This window comes from Myotis yumanensis, unplaced genomic scaffold (genome assembly GCF_028538775.1).
Source record: "Myotis yumanensis isolate MYYU_CA2020_CCGP unplaced genomic scaffold, mMyoYum1.0.hap1 SCAF_6, whole genome shotgun sequence".
In the NCBI taxonomy this organism is placed as follows: Eukaryota; Metazoa; Chordata; class Mammalia; order Chiroptera; family Vespertilionidae; genus Myotis; species Myotis yumanensis.
The window spans coordinates 17586364-17608431 of record NW_027223757.1 but is presented as its reverse complement, the minus strand read 5'-3'; the positions used below and the strand labels follow the sequence as shown (position 1 = coordinate 17608431).

Sequence of the window (22068 nt, the reverse complement as noted above, 5' to 3'; positions counted from 1 at the left end):
TATTAATTATAAATGGTCAGTGACTCATGGGATCCAAGTATAGCAGCTGAGATTTTTCTAAATCTGACCTCCTTAGAGTTTATATAAAAAGTGCTCAGAGTACTTCTTCTAAGCTCCTAGCCAAGTTAAGGCTGGTTTGCAGCATAGTATTTCAGATTATGCATTTAGCAATCAAAAAAGGAGACAGAAACGACAGAAATCCTGAAAAAAAAGCGTTGCGTCAGGTGTTAGGTGGGACAAAATAACAATGAATGATGTTCTTCAAAATTACATGGTGTCATACATTAAACATAACTACAAGTTCAAGGTTACGTGTACAGTGTATGTATTAGAAATGTTACAAAATTTCGTGTCTCTTTTCCATAGAGTTGCTGCTACAGACGACAAGTGTTGAAGCGACATTTCCATAAATTAGTATAAGTGAGTACAAATTTGAGGAGAAAACCAAGAAAGGAACAAAGCCCAGCACGTTAATGCATCCCTAGAGAACTAGTGTTCACAGCTCCTTAGTTCTTGTCACCCTGAACATCCCTCAGCTGCAGCATAATATACACGATGACACCTGACAAAAACTCTGGATGATGCCTTAGGGGGCACACAGATACATCTCTTGAGATTCAAGCAATATTCTTAAGAAAAACATATTGTACTTTACTGTAGTAAAGGGTTTATAGGAATATTAAGTTCAGGTTTTATCTGAATCTAATTGGGAAACATAAAAGAGATTTTATAAACCATCTTCTTTTTAAAAGATATGTTTTAATTGATTTTTCTGTTTTTAGGGAGAGAGAGGAAGGAAGATGGAGAAAGAGAGAGAAACATCTATCACACACCCCCTACTGGGGATTGAGCCCTTGAACGGGAATCAAACCCGGGGGCCTCTTGGTGCATGGGTTGACATTCAACCACTGAGCCACATCGGCTGGGCTAAACCATCTTCTTTAACGTTTTCATAGAGAGTACTCTAGCTCAGAGCTATTGGTGAGTCAGGCCTTACTTTAATACAAGCACTTATATTTTTAAAATTATTTTGAAGTGCGGTAAAATGCACATAACATAAAACTTACCACTTTAATCACATGTAAGTGCACAAATCATCAGAATTAGGTACATTCACACTGTTGTGCAACCATCAGCACTATCCATCTCCTCAAATATTTTTGTCTCGTAAAACTGAAACTCTGTACCTATTAAATAAGTCCCAATTCCCTCCTCCCCTCAGCTTCTGGCAACCACCATTCTATTGTCTATCTCTAATGAATTTGACTACTCTATGTATCTCATATAACTGTAGTCATACAGTATTTGCCTTTTGGTGACTGGCTTAGCTCATTTAGCATCACATTTTTAGGGTTTATCCATGTTATAACATGTGACACATATTTTTTTTCCTTTTTAAAGCTGAATAATATTCCATAGCATATATACACATTTTGTTTCTTCATTTACCTGGATAAATAAATGTTATCAATGGACACTTGGGTTGTGTCCTCCTTTTGACTATTGTTAATAACGCTGCTGTGAATGTGGGTATACAAATATCTTTTTGAGACCATTTTGCTTTCAATCATTTTGGGTATATTACTAGTTGTGGAATTGGTGGATTATGTGGTAATTCTATTTTTAATTCTTTGCAGAAACATCACGCTGTTTTCCAAAGCGGCTCCACCATTGTACATTCCCAACAATCATGCACAAAGGTTCCAATTTCTCCCCAACAACTTCTATTTTTACCTATTTTATATATTAGGCTCTGCATAAGATTTCAATAAAGAAAAGGGTTCTGTTACTAAAACTCATTTAAAAATGACTTTTCTGATCCACTCTTCTCATCTTGTAAGCATCTGTAGATAGCCCAGTAATGTATTACCAGGAGCAAAGCAAGACTCAGGTAATGCCTATTAAAAAGGCTGCTCTTGTCTCCATAAGAAATCTCCTGCCTGTCTTCTTTTTTGGTCTCCCTTTTTTGGTGCCCTTACCAGATCACCTTTTCAGGTAGAACTCTCTTCACTTAAAGCTCAATCTGCTTTCCAGAATACCTGGCCCTGCGCCACAGGAGCAAACTCACTGAGAAAGACCTAGTTCATTGAAGGGAGACAGTCTCTCTTCCATTGCAGCATCAAAGGATTGCTTAAGCAGGTGGCTCCCTTCAGTGTTTAAAAATAGGGGTGAAAAGAGGGATTCAAAAGAGGAGAAAGCCGCTAAAGTCAGCATGGTGATGCATTATTACATATCTGTGTAGTTCCACAAATAGAATTAGCAACATAACCATAGTTGTTAATGGAAGGTGATCAAACAATAGTACAGGAAATATCGTGTCCATAAAGCAGCATGATATCGTGGAAACTGCAATGCACCAGGATTGGGACAAGGTCACTTGGGCAAAGTCATTTAATCTCCTTAGGTAGTGGTGTCATTTATTACCAAAAAACAAACAAAAACAACAACAACACACAAAATAGGGATGGGTGAACTATGCATCTCTAAGATCCCTTTTGACGCTCTCATTTTGATGTTTCATGTGTTGCTATTGCTATACAAGAAATATAAGATTAGTCCTAACACACATCTCCTCTTAATTACATTGGCAGAGGCAAAAAGATACAAGGCAAGGTATCTTCTATGTAAGGAACATCATATGTACACATAAAATTGCTTAATAGAAAAATTGGAAAAGCATATAAATAGCTATCCTATAGAAATCCAAGTAACTAATACATTATTGGCCTTACTGGTAGGCAGGAAAATGCCAATAACAAAACAATAGGATACTATTGCTAATTCATCAGATTGGGAAGAGTTTAAAAACTGGCAAATATATAAGAAAGCAGGCAATTCTGATACACCACAAATGTGAACTGTCAAAACTTTTTTGGAAAGTAATCTGACAGAATACATTAATATTTAAAATGTGCACATCCTTTTATTTATCCACCCAGTGTTTGGGACTCCATTTTATATTAAATCTCACAATTACTGGATGCTTACCATGTGCCAGACACAAGTCTAAGAGTTTTATACACACGCAGCAACTCCTCACTACATAACGCCTCGCAGTAACTGTTGTCATCCCCAGGAAAACAGGGCATGCAAAGGCCAGTCATTTGCTTAAATTCATAGCACTTGTTAGAAGCACCAGTGAGATTTAAAAACAGGTATGTGGTTCCAGAGCCTGTATTCTAAATACTATGAAATATCAACTCTTTTACCTCTGATAGAAAGTGACTGCGTCAGCTTATGAACATTATAGAGACTTTTATTACAGTAATAAGAACAAAGCCAGGAGAAAAGTTACTATCCAGGTTTGTCGTTATTGATACTAAAAATAATGCTTTCGTAAAAACGAAACAAAGAAACGAACAGCTAGCCGGGGAGTTGAACTGAGATGGCTCTGCCTTTCAAACGATTTCAGCACGTTTTTACTTCACCAAACTGATGCTGCAAAGATTAAACATGAAAACAAACAAACAAAAACAAACAAACAAACAAAACAGAAAAACACAAAAAGAAACAATGAGGCCATGAGCAGATAATTCTTTGAAAATTGAGGAAACCTGCAGGCAGGGCAGGAAAAGATGACAAGGCAGGATCCACAGTAGGAAGAGGGACACACGGGCTAAGAGAAATTACACATAAAACTCCCTTCTCCCGAACATTTCAAAGCAGAATTTGACACACTGAGTAAGTGTGAATCCACCACAATTCCTATGAAATACTTAGTAAACTGTGTTTCAGTTATTGGAACAAACAAATTTGAAACAAAACCAAATTATTTTATGATTTTGGTGTTTCATGGAAAGCAGGTATGTGTTACATCAGATGTTTACAGTGAGTACTTACTATTCTAAGGGATATTTCACTATCACATGTCCATAGTCCATAAGAATAATTAGCATATTAGCATTCTACTAATTACATTATGGAAAACTTGGTTATTATTTCTGTAAATAGAGTAATAAGATTGAAATAAATCAGATGGTAATTGCTGATCCTTTGCAATTAATTAGATGTTAACTGCCAATTCTAAGCGTGCATACATGTCTATGTCTGTCTTATTTTTGGAATCAGCAATTATTCATATTTCCCAAGTGTGAATTTGGTATGTTGACATTTTCTTGCCAAAAAAATGTGACATTTTGTAAAACGTCAGTAAAAAATAAGTGGCACTGTGCTTCTAAACTTCTAGATTTCATGTGATGCAAAAGTAAAAGGAATATCTCATTTAAAATGCACGTGTTTTGCATTGAGATAGAAAATGTAATTGGACTCTGTTCAGAACCTCTTTCCTAAATCTGATTCTTTGCGAAAATAAGAAAAGCAGGCTTTTCCAGCAGAAACAACAAATAAACAAAACAACCCTTCACAAGGCAAATTTCTCAATTATGGCAGCCTGGGCTCACAGAGGCTAGAGTTATGACCGGGTGGTGTATACACAGTATAAACATAAGAGTTCAGTAATTAGGTTTGAGTTAATTTTAACGTTCCAGTGGCCGGGTTCATAATCAAGCAAAAGGTCATTACCCACACTGGTACATTTCACACAGAACACTCAGCAGCTAGAAATGGAAATGGACATGCCTTTACTTAAGCTTGCACAAATCAACCCCAGAAACCACTCACATGAGCAGTGGGTTATTTTCCTATTCATTTCAGAGCCAGTTTACTCACATAAAAATGTTTCTAGCAAACCACAGAAATCAGGGGAAAACACACAGATTAAAACATCATTAGCATTAAGCTATACAGGCCTCTCTAGTCTAATATAGATGGAGAAAACTTTAGTTATTCCTCCTCACTTAAATGTTTTTCCATATGTAATATAGGGTAGGATTACCTTATAAAAAAGTATAAGCTTCTGTATTTTGTAAAATTTGAATTTTTTTTTAGAAGGTCATTTTTTGCAACTGCTGTTTGTCAGCCTAGCCCCCTTGTTTCTACAAAGACTTGCCACTCAAAGTGGCCCACGTGTTCCTTGGCTTTAATAATGGACATGCAGCACAGGCAGACCAATGACACTAGCTCAGTCCTCCTGCCTGAGTGACTCCTTCAGGGGTGGACATGTGATTCCAGCAGAGTCCATTTGAGTCCATTCATGAGATTGGGTGAGTGAACACTGAAAGAGAGAGAGAGCCATTCTTTTGGATTGAGAGCAATGTGGATGTAGTCTTAGGGCTGCCGAGAGCCGGCTTTCCCCTGAGTGTAGGGGAAAAGCTCTCTGCAGCAGGAAGAAGCAGGCCAATAAACAATGAGAAACAGGGGCAGGATGAGTTGAAATGGTGAGAAAGAGCCAAGTGATATTGTTTAAGCCCTCAGAGCAAGCTGTGCCTAAAGCCAATAGTTTGCTTTTGGTTTAAGGTAATTTGAAATCTGTCATTTTCAACTAAAATGTCTGATGAATACAAAGGGGGGTTAACGGTGAGCTTTGTGAAAAGGGGTTATCAACGGGGGATAACTACTGATATATTGTTTTTCTGTTCAAGCAATAATTACACGTATTTGAAGAGAAAACTAAAAGACAAATAAAAATTATAAAAACAAGCACCTGGCCGGTGTGGCTATGAACCAAGGAGGTCACAGTTGAATTCCCAGTCAGAACGAATGCCAGGTTGCCGGCTAGCTCAACAGGGTTGGGGAGGCGGGGGGAGGGTTCAGAAAAAAGGCAGCTGATCAATGATTGCCTCTCATTGTTGATGTTTATCTCTCTCTCCTCCCTTCCTCTCTGAAATCAATAAAAATATATTTTAAAAAATTATTTAAAAAAAGCATTTCCATTTAGGACATGAAAAGTGAGGTGCTGTAGACAACAGTTAAAAGGAGTAGGACTCTTACTTTCTTCCTTTGTAAAAACACACTCCATGGTTCATGAAGATGTTGTGTAAGAGATTATTTCTATTGTATTTTCCAATTTGTAAAGGGCAGAAGCATACATATGCTAATTAGACCAGACATCCTTCCAGACGTCCTTCCAGATGAAGCTGGGGTTGCAAGGGAAGCCCGGGTCCTGGATGCCTGCGATCTGCTGGAGGGAAGCCTGGGTCCCGGGTACCTGCGAGCTGCTGGAGGGAAGCCGGTGCCGGCAGCCGGGGGAAGGAAGGCCTACTCTTGCACAAATTTCGTGCATCGGGCCTCTAGTAATAAATAAAAGGCCAGGCCACGATACCTTCATACACTTCACAAATAGTTATTAGAGCACCAGTCATGTGCTAGACACTCTTAGGTGTCTAGGATATCAAATGAGCAAAAGAGACAAACAAAAACAAAGTCCCTGCCACTCTGAATCTTATATTTCAGATGTTGGCATCGCGGTCTATGTCAGCACACAAGGTCATGAGCATCGATGATTGGCGCACTTGTAACATATACCTGTGTGGATAGTTTTTATCTTCGAAGTTTGCTCCAGGAGTGGCTGAGGTCTTCATTAGAGTTTGCTAAGACATTTACAGAAACATTTGTTTATGCTGGCAAAAATGGAATGTCTCTGTATACTTTCTGTTTTGGTCTCAAGGTGAATATATGTATTTTTTGTGGGTGTGTGACCACCATGTTGATGTACTGATGTATGTTTTCAAGATGGTTAAGTAGGGTTAAAGATACAGCTTGTGGCTGTGGAACAGAGCTGAGTTAACGGGCTCTTCGGAGAAATGACCCCAAGACCTTGGCTTCCTTTGCAGCCTGTTCCAGCCAGCTGAGATCCCTGCCAATTAGGAGGGTTCCCTAGAGAGAGGCTGGGAGAGCATCAGCATAAATTTAAATTTTGGACCCCCAAGTATAGTTTCCAAAAGGGCCTTCTTGTCCTTTGCTAATTACAAAGTAAACATTTCTCCAGCAAAAAGACACTTCCTCCTTTCATGCGCCTGTCCTCTTTCCTACCTCCCTAATACAGTCACCCCTTGAAACTGCTGCTGTTGCTGAAACCTCTTTGGCAGAGAAGACAGCCCACATTTGAAGGCACAAAAGAATGATTCTTTCCATAGATCATTATCGTGTTCTCCTTTTATCTACTCCAGCAACTTCTTCATAGGAGCGTTACAGACCAACTTTGTAGATTGTTACAGCCTGGCAAAAAGGACTGGATACCTTGTCCTTAGGCCTCCCAAGAGGTGTGACCAAACAAATGCAACCAGGTTATAATTAAATTCTGTGATATCATTGAAGCAAAAACATTCTCAAACTTGTTTACATTAAAATATATTTAGCACCACGAACGGAAATGAACCACTCAAATGGTGTAATCCTTATACATTGCTGTCAAAGCAGACTCCAAATAGAATGAGGTATATTTTTTACTGATGGACTAATCCAAACATAAAATTTCTAGCAGTGTCTGGCACCAATAGGCTATTATTATTAACATGGGCAGAATGGGTATAAATGGCAAATTCTTCAAAACCTCTTAATCTACCATGTTTCTGTTCTTTTCCATATGTATTTCTCTTTCCATCTAATCCTCAATTCAGTCCCTTCTACCGTTTGTTTATTTTCACACACACACACACACACACACACACACACACACACCCCTTGCCTTCTCATTATGGGTTCATTGTTTTATTATTTTATTATTATTTTTTTACCTTTTTAATGAATTTATTGGGGTGATATTGGCTAATAAAATTACATAGGTTTCATGCCCTAACCGGTTTGGCTCAGGGGATAGAGCGTCGGCCTGCGGACTCAAGGGTCCCAGGTTCGATTCCGGTCAAGTGCATGTACCTTGGTTGCGGGCACATACCCAGTAGGGAGTGTGCAGGAGGCAGCTCATCAATGTTTCTCTCTCATCAATGTTTCCAACTCTCTATCCCTCTCCCTTCCTCACTGTAAAAAAAACAATAAAATATATTTAAAAAATAAAAAAATAAAATTACATAGGTTTCAGCTGTACAATTCCACAGTACATCATCTGTACATTGTATTGTGTGTTCACCCCCCAAGTCAAGTCTCCTTGCATTGCATTTATCCCCCCAGACCCTCTTCAAGAGGAACTGTTTTTCCTCTCCCTTTTTAAACCTTGTAGAACCCCTAGCCACTTTGATAATGATAGAAACATAGCCCACTTTCCTTAGTCCTCAGCCAGCCAACCACATGAGGGAGCCCAGAGGGAACTGCACAGGGGACCTCAGCTTCAATTGCTCATTCACATTTATTGTTATTGTTGTTTTGAGCCTCTAGGTTTTGGGATCATTTGTTATACAGCAAAGGCTCACTGAACAACTTCACTTCACGCACAGAATCTAAACAGTGGCAAAATCATTGTTTGCTCAGGGGCTGAAGAATGCTTTGTGTACTACAGCTACTATTGTATTTAATAAACTGACCCACGTGTGTTACGTCGAAAAACCTTAGAAATTTATAAACATCACAAAAAATCTTTTGTCTGGATAATTTATGATAAAGATGGTTTTAGAATAGGGATGCTGAGGTACATATCAACACAACAGAGAGAACTATAAATGGTTATTCTGTCACCATAGCAAGGAGCGGACTGCATGGATAATGGTAACACGAGTATTTCCCACCATAAATTTTGACCACTGTGAATGATGTCCACCAAATCTTAGGTAGCCTACAAAAAATGGGGTAATATGAATTCAGTATTAATTATAAAGAGATAACTGATGGTGGAATTTTTAAAAATGGTATAGTACCTAGGGTTGCAAGGCATGAAACAAAAAGTTTCTTATTTTTAGCTGAGTTTTTTCTTTAAGATTGACACACTTAAGAACATACAAGGGGATTGCAAAGTAGCCTTTAGGAGGAGGTACATACATTTATATTAGGGCACATCTCTCTGAGAGCAAAAGGTGTTATTTACTGCAAGGGACTACCTCTCTTGGAGGTTTTAACATAGCTGAACATTTTCATGTGACACTGAAATATTTTAAATGAAAAGAACATTAATTTTTTAATAAAATTGGTTTATTATTTTTATATTAACTTGGGGAGGGAGGGGGGCGGGATTTCCCTTCTGTTCTACCATCTTGTCCTTGTTACCAAAGCTTCAGAGCATGTGCAGGTTTTCGTTGGTGGCAACAGGCCCTCCCCAGAATCTGAACAAACCCACTGGGGTAGGAACTGACTAGAACCCAAGGAGGGATGTCAAAGACAGATTGTTGAGCTTCTCCTCCTTGTCACCAGCAGCTAATTTTTGTTGTGTAGGGGCTGTCCTGTGCATGTAGGGTTTTTAGCAGCATCCCAGTCTTTACCGTTACCTGCTGATAGCATTCCCTTCCTCCAGGTTGTGATAATCAGAAATGTCCCCTGGGGAGCAAAATCATGCAGGTGGAGAACCACAGTCTCTAAAGCCATTATCGTCTCAGCTCTGCACTTTTTCACATGTTCTCTGACGTATGGCAAAGAGCTAGTCCACCGATTGGGTGTAGGGAGGAGTAGACAGGTCCCACCCTCCAGTGCTTAAACAGGATGAGCCGCCGGCCAGCTGGTCTTCCTCCATGGAGCACAGGTGGGGAGAGGACATCATGCACATACTCTAAGCCAGTTGGCATCCTGCGATTTTGAGCTAACCAATCCATTGATTGGGATTTTGAAAACTGTTCAGAAAATATTGGCTAAATATATTGTTTTGAATTTGAAAAAAATATTTAATATAAATACTTTTTGTAGAAAATGCAACCACTCACCACTGGAATCATTGTTATAAAGCTTTTAGGAAGTAAACTAACGAACTGAGGAGGGTACCTAGGAACCAAGCAGACTCACTTTTTATTTGCTTGATTTTTTAAAAACTATTTTTGCTGTAATTTTAAATATAGTGCTCACGATAAACACAATGCATATATAATAGTGGTATTTGAAGTAGTAATAGCGATTTGTAAGTTAACATATAACACGTTTCTTTTGTGTAAAACCTATTAGATTTTGCTACGTTACCTTTAATTTGGGAAAGGCACATAAGGCAACCTGCAATATGATCAAATAATGCAATCATCCCCACACTGTTATTTCCCTGGAAATGTCTCTGGATATTTTATTTATTTTTGTTTTAATGGATTCCTGTTCTCTCTCTCTGGTGGGAAGAATGGTGTTTCTTTTTGACACCAAGAAAGTAGAGGCAACCCTATTTCTTCTGTGACTTACTCTTCTCCTCCATTTCTATCATGCATTGCATGCAATGAATTAGTATGCTCTCCATGCAATTAGGCAAGGAACAAAATTTCTTTTATTCTTTTCTAATTGCCTGAAAACCCCATGTCTATAGGAAATTTTCTTCAGTCAGTTAAAGGATGTGCAAATTAATAAACATGTTTGGTCTTCCTATGCCCACCCCTATATACACACAAAAATTATCCTTTTGCCTCAAATACAGGCACACGTATATTGCATTGTCCTGTTTCACTTCCCTTTATCTATCTAAGATGGTTACACCAAGTAAATCAAAGGAGTCAATAAGTATAAGTTGACAACCATTGAAAGTGCATTTTCTCCTTGTTTATTTCTGTCTATATATATAAAAGCCCAGCGACCAGAACGGCAGAACAACCAGAACAACCGGAATGACTTGTAGCTATGGTGCACACTGAGGCAGCCAACCAGCCTGATCCGGGCTCCAAACAGGCGCCCCATCCCTGGCCAACCCAGCCCCCGATCGGCCCCTAACAACCAGATCAGGAGTGGGGCCAGCTGACCAACCACCCATAGGCCCTCTCCCCTGCTGGCCCAGCCCAATGGTTCCCCATTGGAGCAGGCCAGCCGGACCCCACCTGTGCACGAATTCATGCACTGGGTCTCTAGTTTCAATATATTGTTTTAATGCATATATGATAGTCTATATGTGTTAGACTTTATAATCTCTTAAAATATGTTATATATCTTTGACATTTTAGATATATAATTTAATTGAGATAGCTCAAGGTAGAAACTATTGCAATGGTTATAACTTATTAAAGCTGGTAATTGATGGAAAAGTTAAAGGTAGCATGTCAGGTAAAGGAAAATAATTTTAAAGGGTACAAACAAAAAAGTACATCAGATAAAAATTCAGATTTGGGGCTAGAGATATTACATTTTCCTTCATAGATTCATTTACTATGACCATTCTAAGCATGAGAAAAATATTAGTAAAGAAAAATGTGTATGTGTGTATTATTCGCAAACAATTTTTCAAATATATATGTATATGCATCTCACAACTAGAATAATCCATCCTGTTACTGAAACCTAGTTCCTTCTATTCAGTTTCTTTGTGTGCATTTTGAAAAGTCATTTCTGGATCTTATCATTCTTCCCTGGAGACCTTGCCTTTGGCAATCACGGCCCAACAGAAAAATCCTGAACACATGCTCCACACCTTTTCCAAAAATGGCTTATCTACCTCTGTCTATTGTTAACCTCTTAGGTGGGGATGATAGATTTAAGTTTAAATACAAGGTTTTCAGGCTAAATTTATTTTAAAGAGTCTTATCTTTTAGCTTACTCCCCAGAAATGCTCCAGTCATGAACTGAAAAGATCTTCTTTTATGAATCTATAAGTATTTAAGAGTGGTAGGAGAAATCATGTCTTTATCACTTTATTGTATTCATTATCTACACTAATAAAAGACAAAGATGCTAATTGACCGTACATTTGCTATGCCCATCAGCCAATCAGGAGAGTATGCAAATTAACCTAACAAAGATGGCTGTTAAATTTGCATACTATAGGTAGGGTGGGGCGGCGCAATCCGCCCCCCCCCCCCCCCCCCCGCTGCCTGCCCCCATCTGGGATGCCTGTGTGCAACCTGGGGCGGCGGGGCGGGGTGGCGCCATTGGCCGCCCCGCCCCGCCGCCATCTGAGCCTGCCATCTGCCACCCGGGGAGCGGGCCCAAGCCAGCAGGTGGTTATCTCCCAAGGGGTCTCAGACTGTGAGAGGGTACAGGTCGGGCTGAGGGACACTTCCCCGCCCCCGCCAGTGCACAAATTTTTGTGTACCAGGCCTCTAGTGTATATATAGATATATATATAATCTCAGAGCCTAAGTGAGAGTACTCTGGGTAATGTTATTTTGATGTGGTATAGTGGTCTACCTAGAGTTCATAAATACTTTTCTATTTGGTTTCTCCATGTTCAATAGGATATTTGATAAGTTACCATTAAAACAATATAAGATAAATGTTAGGTTAGAGAAGTAATGAATTAAGAAATAACTTGTTTCCTTTCTATCTTAAACTTTTAGGCTACTTGAGAAAAATATTTGACAGACATAAAAAGATGTATGAAGATTAATAAAACTGGAACTGAATCTGGTATTTAATCACAAATGCTATCCATATTTCATACTTGGTTGTCTGTGTATTATGAAATTTGAAAAGTAATAAACACATACATTTTTATGGTTGTATAAAGTTCCTCTGTAATATGAAATGTTACCATATCCTATCAGAGGGAAGAAAAAAAGACCAGAAAAGAAACTTTTAAGCCAAGCTTATAGCACAGGTTACTATTTTTAAACTTCTTGTGACATTATTTGTCTTATCCATTCTTAGTTTTAATGACTGACATTTTTAATGTTAATGTTTCAAGTCAAGTGCCAGAAAAATATATTAGAAGACCACATTCTCAAGTAAAGAAATACAATGAAATTAGTACCATAATTTACTTTTTCTATTAGATGAGATTTTTTTTCACTTATATTTGAAAAGACAAGTATACTGAATACTTATTAGCAGTGTAGAATCTTTGTGGAAAGCCTAGTATGAGTGAAGACCACCTGTAAGTCATTAAATTTCAAGAAAATTTAGTAAACATAAGTAAATGTATGGCTATGGGAGCTTAACAACAAGTAGAGTGATGAAATATTTGGTTTCCAAATTCAACTTTTAAAATCTAAGATGTTTTAAATTAATTGGTAACTAATGCCAGAAAGACCTTTTTCACTAGCCAACTTTCATTCCTTAAACCTAATTTTAATCAAAACCTAATTTTAATCTTACAAATTTGCAAAAGCTTGAAGATCCCTTTAAAATAATTCATGTCTTCAATAATTTTATCATATTAACTACTTGATTACTAATGACAGTAGCTTTATACATTCTGATGATTGCTGGTGCATTTGGGATAGTGAAAGACATTGCAAAGTACAGGTGACCCAAGTTCTGCCTTAGATGAGCAATATTCAGGTTTGCTCAGCACCCTCCTCTGTGTTCCCATTGGACTTGTTCACACACATATAATCTTCCCTAATATAGGATATTGTGATTATCTGTTTAAACATCTTAACACTCCATAGGATTCTGAGTGAACCTTCAGGATAGAAAATTTACCCTATTCAGTTGTAAATCTCCAGGGCTTAAAATTGTGTATGACCATAAAATAAAAATTCAATAAAATGATATTGAATGAATGAATGAATGAATGAGTGAAATAAGCAAAGGAAGTTCAATTACAGAGGCAGCTAAACTATTTTCATTTGACAGTTAATTGAAGGGATGATTTATTGACTTAACAGATAACTACCAATCTATATATATAAAAGCCTAAGCGACCATTAGGACAGAACAACCAAACAACTGGTCTACTGATCACCAGGGGGCAGACACTCAATGCAGGAGCTGCCTCCTGGTGGTCAGTGCGCACCCACAGTGGGAGTGCTGCTCAGCTGGCAGTCCTGTCCCTGCGGCCCACCAGCCCGGCAGCAGCCACTTACTCCCTCAGTAGTCCTGCAGTTCCAATCTCCCAAGAACGGGCCAGGCACCGACAGACTGGCGCCACTGGCAAGATCCGACAGCATCCTTGTCCTCCAACACCATGGCTACTTTCCCTTTCTAGACGCTCCGCAAGGAAGAAAGATATAAAAGCAGCCTGACAACCGGCGTGAATGTCAAGGGGAGGGATCTGGATCCCAGGTTGGCAAAGGCATCCCACTGCCCACCTGGAGGGTGGATTGGGTCCTGGCTCCCCTCCACCCCCCTGCAGATGGTGCCAGATGCAGAGCTCATGGCTGGCGAGTGCAAGCCTCTCCCAATCAGGACTGACTGGGCATGAGCCTATGGCAGGCACAGGGGGGCCAGGATGAGCAGGAGCAGCAGGCAGGAGTGGCAGGTGGCATTGAACTGCCAGTTTCGGCCCAATCCCCCAGGCCACACTGAGGGACCCCACCCATGCATGAATTTGTACATCGGGCCTCTAGTAGTTATATAAAGCTATGTAACATATTGGCAGACACTGGTGCTGAAGACATTAGTGAGAAAGATGAAAAAAATTAAACTTTAAAGACCAATATGTATTTAATCACCTTAAAACATCATATGAAATAGTATATTTCTCCTTGGTAATCATAAGACTTCAGAACAAGCTCTGACACAGAGTTATTGAACACTGATCATTAAGATTCTGTAATCTGTTATATAAAGTTAGCAGACTATGTATAAAATCTGGAGGATAACATGTCATTAATGTTGGTATTATATTTATAAAATATGGCTTGGTTCTTTACCTCAAAGGTAAAGTCAATATTAAAAACATATATACATTTAGCCCGGTTTGGGTGGCTCAGTGGTTGAACGTCAGCCCATGAACCAGGAGGTCAGGGTTCCATTCCCGGTCAAGGCACATGCCCGGGTTTCAGGCTCCATCCCCAATAGGAGACAGCTGATCGATGTTTCTCTCTCATAGATGTTTCTAGCTCTCTATCTCTCTCCCTTCCTCTCGCTAAAATCAATAAAAAAATATTTTAAAAAAACATATATTTAAATATTTTAAAAATCCTAAGTAACCTTTAAAATATGTTAGCTACAAAAGCTTACATCCTAACTGTACATCTTTGGTTTGTAGGCAACGAACAAAGGAATATGTTTATTTTCTGGTGTCTCTTCACCGTGATCTTATACCGCATGGTATTATACCTTCTGGTTATGAGGCTCCCCCAAAATTTTCTAGGCAGCAGGCAGGTGGAGTAGAAGAAAGAGAATCCACGCCTCCTCCCAAATAGGCCTAAATTCCCATGATGCAGCCTCCTTCATCAGGAGTCAGTGAGCACACCTCTAGAGCAGTTTAAAGTTCTGCTCTCAGCTCCATGTAAAAAAACCCCACAATTACACATCTATATTTTGTAATTTACAGCCCACACATTCTTTGGTTAGTACACATTTCAGGGCTTCAGAGATGTATGGTAATACTAAATGTGTCCTAAGAAATAAAGTGAAATTTCCATCAAATTATGAAGATGCAAACAAGCATATCTTTTAGTACCTCGTTCTCCCTTCTGACACTTCTTTCTTTGCACTGTACACTTTCTTGTCTCACTGGTCGGGGGACACAGGTTACCCTTCGCTGACGGATGCTGGGTGATTTCTCGGACCCGGGTTTCAGTCCCTCTTTTGAAGCCGCATGTTTTCCCCTTCTTCGTGCATGGACTCCAAGCACTCCACTCACTGGCCTCACAGTGCACTGCAACAGAACAGCAGAAACAGCGTCAGCTGGCGCACAAATATTCCCACGATTGTTAAATAAACAAAAAGGTTTGCTGCCATCAATACTTGCCCAAATTCTGAGCAGAAATCCAGCAGAACAGAGTTGGGCAAGATGACAAAGATAGAACAAAGAGAAAGGGGGAGGCAGGAATAGACTGTTTTCAGTTTTTTAATACACATATTACCAGGTAAATTCATTCTTGCATTAGGTTTTCTTTTCACTTTAGATTTGATTAACCAGCAACTAATACAATTACTCACAATTAGCCAGTGTTTTACAAGTTCTGAGCACTGGGCAATTATTGATTGATCCTGATCATAACTTGATAGAATAGTCATTATTATGCATTCGAGGATTCTCAAACTGTAGCGAATAACAGAATCCCCAGGAGAGCTAACACACAGAATTCTGGCCCCCACCCCGTGTTTCTGATTCAGCTGTCTGAGATGGGGCCTGAGAATTTGCATTTCTAACAATACATGCAATACTGATTTGCAAATACTGAGAACACACTTTGAGAACTTCTGTGCTACATACAGAATGGTAAAGCGAAAAATGAATCTGGGTCCTTAGCCTACAATCCACTACCTGTTCTACTCCATTGCTCTTGAGTATTTAAATATTATTATTTATTAATGGTCTAGAGGCCCAGTGCATGGGTGGGGTCCAGCCGGCCTGGCCCAAATCGGCAGGTCGGGGCCAGGACTGTTAGGAGGAGGAGATAGCGGGAGGTTGGCCGGCCAGCCCATCCTGATCAGGGCCTGATCAGGGCTGGACCGGCTAGGGAAGGGGCTGCAGGAGGTTGGCTGGCCAGCTCCACCCCTGATTGGTGTGGGGGGGCTGATTGGGGGCAGAGCTGGTGGGGGAGGGGCCGTGGCCGATCAGGGGGCGGGCCCAACCAGGGGGTGGGGCCGCGGGAGGTTGGCCTCTGGCCCCACCCCCTGATCTGGCTTTATATATATATATATATATATATATATATATATATATACACATATATATATATAGATATGGTTCAGGCATGGAAACATCTATTCTAAGTGAATTCTGGGTCAGTTTCAACTGATAGACTGCTTCTAAAATTAACTTGAGTGATTCCTAAGATCAACTGATGTACTTTCTCTAAAGCTTTTTTTTTATATAGAGGTGTTCCTTTTCTTTATGTGTTAATCTCTTCCTTTCAATCATGCGTTTTCAAGGTCAGACTTTTGCATTTCTAATGAAAATAAATATCTGCAAGGTGCTATTCTTATATTTATGTCTATGAAACTTCCTAACTTACAATAACTGTAACAGCTTGCAATAGTAACTCTTTCAGATGATATGACTCCCTTTCCACAAAAAGAAGATTCCAAAAAATTTTCTTACTGCCTTCCAATTTAAAGAATCCTTACTTTAAGACAGAATGCTATATTTCATACATTCTCAAGAAAAAGAACCTAAATGTTTTAGAAATTTAAATCCATTTGCCATACATTTTTCCACATGCTTTTTTGGTCACTTTCAGATATCTGAATGTAACACAGAGTTAAATGGAAATGATTAGATAAGCAAATTTAAGTTTCTATGAACTCAAGTGAACTTTATTGTACCACTTTCAAAATAATCTTCATGCTCAGTTATACCATTATTAGAGCAACCAAGTCACTTAATGATACCATAACTCTTGCCAGTTAAAGAAATATCTTCCACCCCCATATTAATCACTAAAAAGCAGTGGATCTTGAACACAACAAATAAAAAGACCTCCAAGGAAGCACATGGAAAAATAAAAATCTAAGTTTATGAGGTATCATTCTGTCTACTGTTCATTTAATACCAGAACCAAGAGGACGAACTGAGAAAAAAAAATATATGATGTACAAGTGAACAGAACTTTGCTGCTTTGTCACAATGGCAAAGGTGGTCTAGGCAAATGTATACCCAGACTTCTGAAAAATGTTTTAAAAATTACAGCATAGCTAGCTGTGAGTCCTCCGTCAGATGATGAATGATTCTAACATTGAAATTCTGGTAATTATATTGCTCTCATTCTTGTTGGCTAACTACGTGGTTCCACAGAGAACATAGCAAGGGTATGTTCTTGCTACTCACTCTTTGGAGCTGAATATCTTCCCCCTTTTACTACTTGAACAACTTTCTGAGAGAAGCAATAAGGATGACAGAATGGAATGACAGTTCAGAAAGGAAGCAAATATCTGGAGTCCAAAGTAGAAGAAGTACATTCCCCTGTAAAACTGTGGTCAGTGTATATTTGTGCTTAATTTGACCTGCCAACCATGGTAACGGGTATGTTGGCAAGTCTTTTGCCCCAGCTCTATATCAGGGTGGTGTTTTCTGTTTATGACATGTCCTGTCAATTGAAAATCTGGGTAAGAAACAAGTCATATAGTGTAGATTTTAGCAAAGAGAGAAAACATTCTTTAACCTGTTGGGTGAACACTAGGGAGCTAGAGTCAAGGTCATCGTTACAGCACCGACAATAACTCACTTGTGTCCTTGGGATCATCATTTCAGCTCTCCGAGTCCTAGTTCTCATATTTGTTAAAGGAATAGGCTTTAATGGCCCTTTGTGATAATCAAGCAGGTCATCATTTTTCATGAAATTCTCGGGAAGCCCATGGGCCTGGCCTGGTAGGCTAGACACCACGTGATGGGAGACATCCAATAGGGAGCAAGCAACAAGAGCCAGCCCTGAACCAAAGCTGCTGATTTGTGCTGCTAGTGTGTTCTAAGTCGTGTATACCTGTTCAGCGAGCCAGATTCATGAAATGCCTTTTAGACTGTGGACCCATATTCTAAATGATGTAATTTCTTTAATTTTATTGTATTAAAATAGTTTTATTTTAATGGTAATATAAATGGCCAGTCAGCTTTAAAGGCTAATCCAATAGCTCCAGGTGTTAAATGCTCTCTCTGATAAGAAAGCATTGATCTATTTAAAATAAATAGCCTTTTAAGGACTGAATGCTATACTTTCAGCAACTAAGAAAATCCAAGCAGGTGCCCCTTTCCCTGGGTGGAGAAATACCACAAACTCTTTGCAGCTCATCCTGTTTGAATATTCTACAGAGTTGTTTCCTATCTTTTTTCACAGTTTGGAATTTATTACCTCTAATAATCAACCCTTGGTACCTACAAATAGATAAAACACTTTATTTCTAAGGTGGGGTGTGTGTGTGTGTGTGTGTGTGTGTGTGTGTGTGTGTGCTTTATTGACTAGAGGGGGGGGAAATGGCAAACCAAAATGAGCCATGAACTGTTTCAGGACTGTTGTTTTCCAGATGCTTCTGAAGTTATCTTAAAAATATCATCCATCTATTTCAGTCTGCCAAAAATTGTGCTTAGAAAGAAGTGTTCCGAGTGGACCTGCAATGGTTAAACCCCACGTTAGGGTTGTTACCCCAGCACTTTAGATTCTAATGGATCGGACTGTGGGGACCTGGGGGGAGTCCTGGAGACGACTATCTTGTACTGAATCAGGAGGACATTTGTGTGCATGTGCCAACATCAGCGCAGCCAGCGCAGCATCAAAGGTTCCTGCAGCTCTTGCCCAGGGGACTTTGAGATTTAGTACGCTGTTTTCCCATTTGGTGTAGCATCTGCTCCCCAAGTGTTCATCAAACTTGTAGCTGTAGTAGCTGCACAGCATTTAAAAGAAGGAAAATATAGCCTGACAGTGATCTGTTATTTAGACAAACAACTTGTCTGAGGGACCTCCCCCCCCAGGAAACTCGGCCTGCAATTAATCAGACCCCGGGACTGTCTCCTCTGTCAGTTTGAGTAAGTCCAAAAATCTCTCCTCATTTCTGAATACCCTCATAGCAGGATATTTCAGCAAAGCAGTGTGAAAGGAAAGGGTAAGAATTTTAACTATATCAGCTCCAGTTCTCTAGGTATTTGATCTACCCACTGAGCATGTTTTTCTCCCCTTGGAGAGTAACTTAGGTCACTGACTGAGATTAGACCTAGGAGTTTTGCCACGTTTTTGCCCTAAGGTGGGAATTTAGTTCAAGACCAATATATACACTGAGTGGCCAGATTATTATGACCACCCCATCAGTACTTCATTGACACGTCCAAAAATACTGAATATTGAAAACTTCCTAAGCAAATACTCTCAAAGTTTTATATTATCATTATTTGTATAATTAATTCACTTCATTGTACTGATGGGGTGGCCATAATAATCTGGCCAGTCATAATAATCTGGCCACCATATATATATATATATATATATATATATATATATATATATCACTAAAAGTAAAACTTCATTAAAGAATGATACAAAGAAATGATAAGAATAGTTGAAACAGTTATTAACCGTCCCTAAGATATAATGGAGCTCCCACAGGATGTTAAATTGTACTATAATACAGCTGGGAAAAGCTATGGAAACACCATTAAGATGGAAAGATGGAGAGAGCCTTATAGAGACAGTCCCTCAGGTTCTTGTGAAATAGGACGATGAGAAGCATGTCCATGGAGACTGAATTATCATCTAAGATGTTTCTCATCTTTCGAAATTATAGAGTTCCTCCTCACCAATACTGACGCACTCCATGGTGTGGTTGTTGGCTTCCAACCCTTCTGGGCAATTGCCAAGGCACTTCCCAAGGTGTAAGTAAAACCCACTTTTACACTTTGTGCAGAAATTTTTGTTGAAACAAGTATCACAGTCAGCTTTGCACTCTGAAAGAGAAAGAAAAAGAGGAATAATTTTTTTATTATCTTGACTTAACTATTGTTGGTCCAGTTCTGTATGCTTACAACATAGGCACATGTGGCTTTTATGACATACAAACATTGAGGGCTCAAAATTATTTTGCCAAACTAAATTAAGGACTCCCCCACAGTCATTTCGTTGATGTACGTCAGTCACTGGTTTTAGAATCATTGTACTGATTGCCTTAGAAAAAAGTTTTTGGCCATAAGTCCACTGCCAAGAATGTTTATTAGAGCAAATATCTATTTATAATAAATAATAGTGAAATGTTTCATCAGAACTGTAATAAAACATACTAGGATATTGCCTTTGTGCTGTTCTTGAAGTCCATTCACTCAAACAAGTACTTGATTGCCCAATATGTGCCAATCACTTCTAGGTATTTATTGACAGCAGTGCACAAAAATGAGACAAGGCCCAGACTTCACAAAGTTACATTCAAGGAGAAGAGACACAATAAAAAAATAACAATAGTTGCCTCTTCTATGTTGATACTATAAGTCAGACACTGCTACCAGAATTTTGCAATAGTAAGTTATTTAAACCTCCTTATAATACCTAATGGGGTGGCCCCTATTATGATTCCCATTTTACAGATAAGAAAACTGAGACACACAGGTTGTGTAACTAGCCTAGGACCACAGAGCAGATTTGTTTGTAAAGCCAGGCAGTCTGGTTCCAGAGTAAAAAATGCTCTGGAAAAAATTAACAACAAAGGTAGGATAAAAATATGAAAAATTACTGATAAAAGGAAGAGGTTATTTTGATATGATGGTCATGAAATGCCTCTCTGAGTAGGTGACACATGAGTAGAATCTTCAGTATAAAGCGAGAACCAGCCAAACAAGGTGTGGGCAAAAGAGCTTTGCAAACTGCCAGCACAGTGAGTGTAGAACAGTAATTGCAAAAGCTTTGAGGTAGGAAGATCCTGTAAGAAGGCCAGTGAGGTTAGTGAAAGTGTTTGAGAGGTAGTCGTAGATGAGGTTGGAGAGGTAGGCAGGGCAACATGTGGTGTAGGATAGAGGAGTGATATTCCCTAATTTACATTTTAAACCATTACTTGGTCTACAGTGTGGAGAGTAGGTTTTTCAGGTGCAGATGAGAGGTGATGTGGTATTTCCAACATTTATTGCCAACTGATAAATGTTTCAGTATCTATACTGGAATCCTTCCTGAAGTGAAAAATAGCTGAATTGATTCTTTAAGTCATTAAATATTTAGTTTTTGTAAATATAATGGCATTGATGCTTGCACTGTTTTTCCATAGGTTCAATGATTTATACCTTAGGAATGAAACAATGAAAAAGAGAAAAAAAACACACAACACAAAACTTGAGTGTTTTTTATAAGTGGTGAAAATTGTCCTGCCCTGAGGGTGAAGTCCAAGTAGGATTTAGCCTAATTAATCAGGTAAAATATTATCATTTACTTAACACTGAATATCACAAATATTCTAGAGGCCATTTCATATCTGGAAAGTCCCCATGGATGAGATAAAAACATAATTTTGTGTAGGCACTTACTTGTACACTTATTTATATCTGGATATCGAGTTCCATAATATCCACTTGGACATGAAGAGAGACACACTCCAATCTGCTTCATGCCAATTCTTTCCAGAACAAAAAATAGTCTGGGCTTACATGACAAACATCCATTGTAATCTGAACACGTCGCACAGCCTCCTTGGCAGCCTTGACTGACGTTAGGATGCACTGGAGGACAAATGTAGAAAGACAAAAACAAAGGTTAAATTGTAAATATAGCAGCTCAATGACATTCTCTGGGTACATTTTCTTTCATTAGCTTTCAATTTGGTGGTAAGGGGTGAATGAGTTGGGATTTTTTTCCCCTCTCTTTTTTCTGCTCTACTATTTCCTTTTAATACATACATTGTTCCTGATTTAAAAGTTCTTAAAATTTGAGCATTTGA

The 22068-nt window shown here is 38.9% G+C and overlaps 1 protein-coding gene across 1 annotated transcript in view; it reads right to left on the bottom strand.

Moving 5' to 3' along the window:
* Positions 1-22068, bottom strand: part of RSPO3 (R-spondin 3) — an 84036-nt gene that overhangs the window by 26994 nt on the left and 34974 nt on the right. Inside the window, exons 2-4 of the mRNA XM_070419228.1 lie at positions 21659-21850; positions 19955-20101; positions 15185-15382 (exon numbers count right to left, since the gene is read on the bottom strand). Coding sequence (XP_070275329.1) covers positions 15185-15382; positions 19955-20101; positions 21659-21850 — 537 coding nt within the window. The remainder of the gene's footprint in view (positions 1-15184; positions 15383-19954; positions 20102-21658; positions 21851-22068) is intronic.